This window comes from Protopterus annectens, chromosome 5.part0 (assembly GCF_019279795.1).
Source record: "Protopterus annectens isolate FY-2018-M chromosome 5.part0, PAN1.0, whole genome shotgun sequence".
Lineage (NCBI taxonomy): Eukaryota > Metazoa > Chordata > Ceratodontiformes > Protopteridae > Protopterus > Protopterus annectens.
In genome coordinates this window covers 1,162,185,410-1,162,192,909 of record NC_056735.1, presented here as the reverse complement: position 1 = coordinate 1,162,192,909, position 7,500 = coordinate 1,162,185,410, and the positions used below count along the sequence as shown (strand labels likewise).

The window sequence follows — 7,500 nt, the reverse complement described above, 5'->3', positions numbered from 1 at the left end:
GTGTGAGTTGGTACCATTGAAGGAGGTGGGGGAGCTCTGGCCAACCCAGTTCTGCTAGTGAGAGACAGTGGTGAGTACGGTAGGAAGCTCCTGTGGCAAATTTGGCGATTTTGTTGTAGCAGGTTTCGAGCTTATTTAGATCACATTGTCTAAGGTTAGTAAATACTGGAGAGGCATAGAGTAGGGTAGATATAAGATGAGAATTTGCTACCGAAATTTTAGCTGCTTTGGTAAGTAGTTGCTTATTTCTATATAATGCTCCTAGTTTTTTGTGCACTTTTTTAATTGTCATGGAAATGTGAATGTCAAAGTTCAGTTTATTGTCTATTTCTACTCCTAGTAATTTGTTGTGTCCTGTAGGATGGATGGTGGTGGTGTCTTTTGCTGTGATGTTAAAGTGAGAGCTGTCTAGGGTAAGTTTGGTGGGTTGGAAGATTAGTAATTTTGTTTTGTTTGGGTTGAGTATTAGTTGGGCATTGGATAACCAAGTTTCAATAGAAGAAATGCTTCCTGTGTAACTTTTTGCAGTTCTGGTAGGGAGTGGGCTGTGCAGATGATGGTTGAGTCATCTGTGTATTGTATGAGTGTGCCATGTGTTGTGGCTGAGGCTAGATTATTGGTGAAAATAGAGAAGAGTAGGGGTCCCAGGATGGACCCTTGGGGAACTCCTATGGAGACTGGTAGTTGGGTGGATAGGCTGTCCTGCCAAACAACTGCTTGTTGGCGGTCAGATAGGTAACTCTGAAACCAGTTGATGACTGGTTGAGTGAAGGATAGGTTATTGAGAAGAGAGATGAGTTGTTTGTGTGGGACCATATCGAAAGCTTCAGAGAGGTCTAGGAAGGTAGCTGAGGAGAGATAACCTGCATTTTTATTTTGTAGGATAGTGTTAGAGAAAGAGAGTAAGGCGGTGGTGGTGCTATGGTTAGGTCGGAAACAGTGTTGTGTGTTGGAGAGGAGGTTGTTAGCAAGGAGGTGATCTGAGATTTGAGAATGAATGCATCTCTCTAGTATTTTGGAGAGTGGCGAGAGAATAGCTATGGGGCGGTAATTGGTTAGATCTGTGGAGGGGCCTCCTTTGTGTAGGGGAATTATGTGTGAGACTTTCCCTAGTGTAGGAACATAACTTTCTGACAGAGATCTGTTAATCAAGAGTGATACGGGGGAGGCTAGAGCGTCAGCTGCAAGTTGAATGTATTCACATGGGAGGTTGTCTGCTGCTAATCTGGTGGTTTTAAGTTTAGTTAGTAGTTGTTCTATTTTGGAGGTAGGAACAGGAGAGAAAGAGAAGCTAGTTGGGAGATTTAGTTCTAGTTGATGGTGTGGGTTTATGGGGGGAGTTGTGTTGTCTAGCTAGTGATAGTACGGTTTGTGTGAAGTGATTGTTGAAAGAGGTAGCAATATTTTCGGAGGAGTAAATTAAGTTAGGAGTAGGTGTACTTACTTTACCTGGGTGGAGGATGGAGTTTATTGAGGACCAGAATTATTTGGGGTTATGTTGGGAGGAGGCAAGGGCAGACTGGTGTAGTATTGGATTTTGTCCTGTTTTATAAGCTTTTTGGTTCTATTGCGTAGTTCTAGGAATTTTTGCCTAGTAGAGGGGGTTTTGCACCAGTTGTCCCATGCTTTATCCCTGTTTTTAAATTCAGACTTCGTGTTTTTTTGTAGCCATGGGGATTGTTGGGCTCTACTTCGGGAATGTCTTATGGGGGCGTGGTAATTAAGGATGCTTAGGAATGTTTTATTAAAGTAGTCAACTGCGTCATCTAGTATGAGGTATTTTAGAGGTTGCCAGTTACAATCTTTTAGGGATGAGCTGAATGAGAGAGGGTTGAAGTTTTTTATGTATTTGACGGTAGATGATGGGTTTTGCTTTATAAAGGTGTTTTCTTAGTAAGAAGGTTGGGGAGTGACCACTGAGGCTGTCAGATAAACAGCCTGCTATATATGACTGGGGGCTCTTCTTGACTAGTATCCAATCAAGGGTAGTGTGTTTGTTGGAGTTATTTAGCCTAGTAGGTAACTGGACTAGTTGGGTGAAGCCATGAAGATTTACATGATGGGTTGGGTGGTTGCTACAGCAGGATTGCCAGTCAGTGTTGAAGTCTCCTAGAATTAAAGTTTCTTGGGGTAGGTGGTGGGTAGTCAGCTGAGGAGGTTTTCATGTGGAGGGGTGTTGTGGCCAGGTGGGAAGTAGCAACCTATTATGTTTAGGGTTTTATTTTGGTTTATTTTAAGGTTGGCATATATTATTTCTTCCTTACCTATTTGGGGAGCTGCTAACTTTAAGATCTGGATGTCTAGATGCTGCATAAATATTATAGCTATACCACCTCCTTTTTTGTTTAGTCAGTCTATTCTTAGTATATTGTAACCAGCAGGGAGGATTTGCTCATTAGTAATGTGTGGTTTTAACCATGTTTCTGTAAGGATTGCTACATCAGGGGAGTAGAAGTCTATGGTGGCATGGAATTCAAGCACCTTGTTGCATATACTTCTAATATTTAGGCTTATCAGAAGGAGGTTGGTTCGCTTTCTATTGGCTGTGATTTGGGAGATGTGGTTTGTAGTCTGATTATGAGGGGAGGGGTTGGAGATAGAGGGACCAGGATTAGGATGGATGTCTCCACTGAGTGCTAGGTTGGATATGGATGAGATTATTAGTTTTATCAATTTCTGTATATGCTTGCTTATATGGGAAGTTTTTTGATTGCGTTCTGTGGGCAATAGGTATGGTGGTAGGGTTATGTTAGGTTGAGGGGTTGTTTTTAGTTTAGCTACTGTGGTCTGTAGTCTATATAGAGGGTGTATTGGGAAAGTTGTTGACCTGATGAGAGAGTAGTAGAGTAGAGGTGGGATATGAGTGGTGGTGTGTGTGGTGGTACAGTGGTAGTGGTTGAGTGCAGGAATGGTGGAGGTTTGGTAAGATGTGATGTATGCAAGGAGTGTGCATGCAGTGACTATAGGTATGGTGCGCTTGTACATATTAGCTGAGTAGGAGGGATAGTAGTTAGAAGTTGTAGGAGGAAGTATAGGTGTGGTGATGTTATAGGTTGAAGGGGTTACTGTTAGTAATAAAGGTAGGACCACTGGGGGTGGGAGGGAGGGGAGAGTAGTGGGAAACAGATGAAGGAAGACTACAACAGATGAAAGAAGACTATCAGTAGGTTTATAGGTTATAATGAAAAGGGCTGGCCCTGATTAGGCTGCAGTTGTTCTTGTGGGGAGGGGGAGGATCAGAATAGACCAGAAAAGTGGTGGATAGCAATAGTATGATGAAAAGGGCTGGCCCTGATTTCACAGATATGCAAGTCTACAGAAGCAATAAGAAAATGCATTAGTTACTCTGACTTGCTTGTTTTGCATACCTGTCTTATTGAAATAAAATAAGCCAATTTTACCAAGGAGTTGTGTGGAAATTAGGAAGACAAGAATTTATAAGAGAAAAGGTTTAGTAGAAGTAGAGAAACAGCAGAGCATACAAATAGTACAGCATCTAAAGACAGATTGCAGTTAGAAGTACAGAATGGGGGGGGGGCAGCTAATGTTCTGAAACAGTAAGAAAATCAGTAGGTACTTTGGACTTACTTGTTTTGCATACCTTTCTTTTGAAATAAAATAAACACTTGTAACCAGAAGTACGTGGGATTTAGAAAGACCACAAGTTATAGGAGTAAGGGTTTAGTAATACTAGAAAAACAGCAGGGCTTTCAAATAGTTGAAACAGCTTGCAAAGGGAGACTGCTGTTAGAAAGTACAGTATGGGAAGGGGCAAACTAATGTCTGTGATGGAGTGCTTTACTTAAAAACAGAAATTAAACAAGGGCTAGCAATTAATTTTGTCTGGAGGATAAAACATACTTTGTGTATATTTTGAAAATAACACTCAATCCAAGGTTGCCTGGTTCTGTTAAAGAGCACTGCAGGCCAATAGATCGAACTTGCCTTGGTGGGGATCCAGGGAAAGTAGAATTAAAAGGAGAAGCTGGGAAGAAAAATAATCAATATTATGAACAAAAATGTCAAACACAGCACCAGCAAACCAATAAAAAGCAGATGGCAAAATGTAAGGTATGTATGGTCTGAAGAAGTGATTTTATTATGAAAGTGCTCACCTGTGTTCGAGTAAAAGTCTATTTGGATTTTACTTTGCTCTTTGCCATCTGCTTTTTATTGGTTTGCTGTGGTGCTGTGTTCTACATTTTTGTACACACACACACACACACACACACATATATATATATATATATATATATATATATATAGATATATATAGATATATATATACACACACACACACACACACACACACACACAGATATATACATATATATATATATATATATATATACACATACACTCATATATATATATATATATATATATATATATATATACATATATATATATATATATATATATATATATATATATATATGTGTGTAGACATACACATACACACACACATATATATATATATATATATATATATATATATATATATACACACACACACATATATATGTATATACACACACTCGTGTGTGTATATGTATATATATATATATATATATAAGTACATATACACACACACAACTCGACACTGTAAAACTCCACTGCCAATCATAAGCGGACAGGTGATCCGCTGTGGCGACCCCTAACCGGGAAAAGCCGAAAGAAGAAGATATAGACACACACACACACACATATATATATATATATATATATATATATATATATATATATATATATATGTGTGTGTGTGTGTGTGTGTGTATATGTATATACACACATATCTATCTATATATATATATATATATATATATATATATATATATATATATATATATATATATATTTATATGCGTGTGTGTTTGTGTTACTGTATTTTTATGTGTGTGTGCAACTGTGGAGGTGCCTGCATTAACTAGCACAGGAGAGTGCCAATCTGCACTCATTGTAGTTAATGGTGATTCAGAAAGATACCGATTAGCTGATGATGAGTTTTTTCCTCATTGCAGGTAATAAGTCTGTGAATTGAAAATCTATGCATTGTGGAAATAGGGTCCTTTTACTACAGTCCTTAGCATGAGTGGCTGGGTTCTTTTTGAATCTCCAGGCTTGTCTTACTTCCAGAACAGAAGAATTGTATACTTTTCATATGATTGTCTTCCAAAATGTACTCTTGCTATTCTTCATGCCTTACTTCTAGAACAAACCAAGTTCCTTTTCTGAATATGCAGTGTGTGAATCTTGGTTTGGGAGAGGATTTGCAAAACTCTCTTTTGTAAACACCACATTCTGATTTTTGAGTCTGAACATTCATGTCAGGCTTGAGAATTCTATCTCTTGCATACCTTCTGAAGGCAGTGGTGTGGCTACATAGCTGAAAATTCTTACTTATTTTGGGCAAACGGTACTCAAGTCCAACTGCGGTGAATGATGCCTAATGCATACTATACTATGAGCAACTGACTAGTGCTTTGGAAGAAAAAACTGTTGAAGTAAATGGCAGATTTAATTCAGGAGTAACTGAGACATAAACAGAACTGGTACTTTTAAGGATATTTAAAACATTTCATTTTATTACAATAACGTTGAATTTATTTTTGCAAAACTTGTGATTTATGGAATTTATAAACTTTTTTTTTAAGGAAAGATAATAATGTCGTTTGAGATGAAACTGGGCTGGGGGAAAGCTGTACCAATTCCACCTCATCCGATATACATTCCACCTTCAATGATGGAGCACACACTTCCACCACCACCGTCAGGATTGCCTTTTAATGCTCAGCCTCCAGAAAGGTTAAGAAACCCCAATGTGTCTCTGCCACCTCCACCGAAAAGCAAAGAAGAGTTTGATAAGGTAATTTAGTGGGCTGTGTGCAGTGAAAACTATCTGTATGTATCTCAGTAAAGCAACATCTGTACATGAGTATAGCCTTTTCTGTTCATACATAAATAAATTAAATTTTTGGACATGATAGACTTCTGGTTTTAGTAGGAAATGCTCAAAATATGATTATTTTGAAATTGTAAAGTAAGCCTTGCATTCAGGCTGTCTGAAATTCATTTACTCACTCTATTTTGGAAAAAATATCCATTGTAGTAACTTTAATTAAGATTTAGAAACTTGAGCACTTCTTTCCTTTCACATAAATGTTTTCATATCATGCAGTCATCATTGTTAGCCAAGAACTGGGAGCAGCTACAGTTTTTATGATCGCCATTGCTGACTTAAACCCGTATGCTTTGCGGGCTGTCCATCCTCTCTTTTTTTCAGTAGGCTATTGCTTCAGATTTATTAGGTCATCCTTGTTGTGCTTAAGTAGATGTAACATCGGAGTTTGCAGATGTGGTATTATCCTTTTTGTGTCTACATTAAGGATGTTTTCCCTCCTCCTCCGTTTTTCAATATCCTGTGTTGGGGCAGGGTGTGTGCATGTAGTGTTTTAGTGCATGCTGTGGTATTTTGCCACACTAGGAAAGTACGACTTGCCTTGCACCACCCAGTTTATTTCTGCCGTTCACATTTTGATCTCAGTCCTGACATTTCATCATGAAATGTTTCTGCTGATGACACTTGAGTAGCTTAAATCATAAGTCTGCTCATTCTTCTTTCATGTCATGAGCCAGAACTGGCACCTTTATTGTGTTTTTCTGCAAAGAAGGTGGTGTGATATGAGGCGCCGCTGTAAATCTCAAGAGTTTCTGCATGGCCAGCTGATTATGCAGGAGCGTGTTTGAGAGTACCTAGCACTGAACTCTTGCAGAAGGGGCCTGCTGTTCTAGGTTTGTGTTAATACAGTGTTTTCTGAATGTAAAGGTTGTGAAGGGCAGACATGGGCCACGACCTCATAGAAGTCAGTCCATCCCTAAGATAGCCTTACTGATCACATGCCATGCTTTACAGCCTTCTTTCATTTAGTGAGAGAACCTGTTCACTTCTGTCTCTCTTCCTCCTCAACAGTCATACCTTCAGTGAGAAAAACTTTCCAGGGTGAAATCAATTTACTTTCACAGTTTGAAAGGCAAGAGTTTATCAATTGACAGGTCTGCTGTTTGAAAGAAATATTTAGAGTCCCTCATCTAGCATTCAGTGATTGTAGTTTGTACTGAGGACTGTTCTTCTCAGGCTTTCTTCTGGTCTAGCAGGGTAGAATGGACCAGAGTGAGGAGGTCCTACCAGTGTCTTCAGCTGTGTCAAGGGCTCACTGGTCAAGTTAATACCGGTGCTTGACATGTGGTAGAACCTTGACTCTATGCAGGAGAAAACATTTTATGAATACGGCTTGGCAATAGTGCCAGACATGTTCTACCCCTGCGCTGCATTTGACTGCACTCACCTGAACACCACTGCTCTGTCATATACTCGAACCTGTTTGTTGGCTGTACATAATTTTCTTAGGCTGGAGGTGAGGCAGGGTGAAACTCATCTTTTATTGTGGGAAGAAAACTCTGAGGATCCTAATGTTCCTTTCTCTGAGATAGACAAGGACA

At 39.1% G+C, this 7,500-nt stretch overlaps 1 protein-coding gene across 3 annotated transcripts in view; it reads left to right on the top strand.

Moving 5' to 3' along the window:
• The window catches only part of LOC122801567 (U2 snRNP associated SURP domain containing), a 2,423,494-nt gene that overhangs the window by 1,468,614 nt on the left and 947,380 nt on the right, over positions 1–7,500 (top strand). For all 3 annotated transcript variants that reach the window (XM_044071008.1, XM_044071006.1, XM_044071007.1), the window contains one exon: positions 5,655–5,866. In XM_044071008.1, the coding sequence (XP_043926943.1) occupies positions 5,655–5,866 (212 nt within the window). The remainder of the gene's footprint in view (positions 1–5,654; positions 5,867–7,500) is intronic.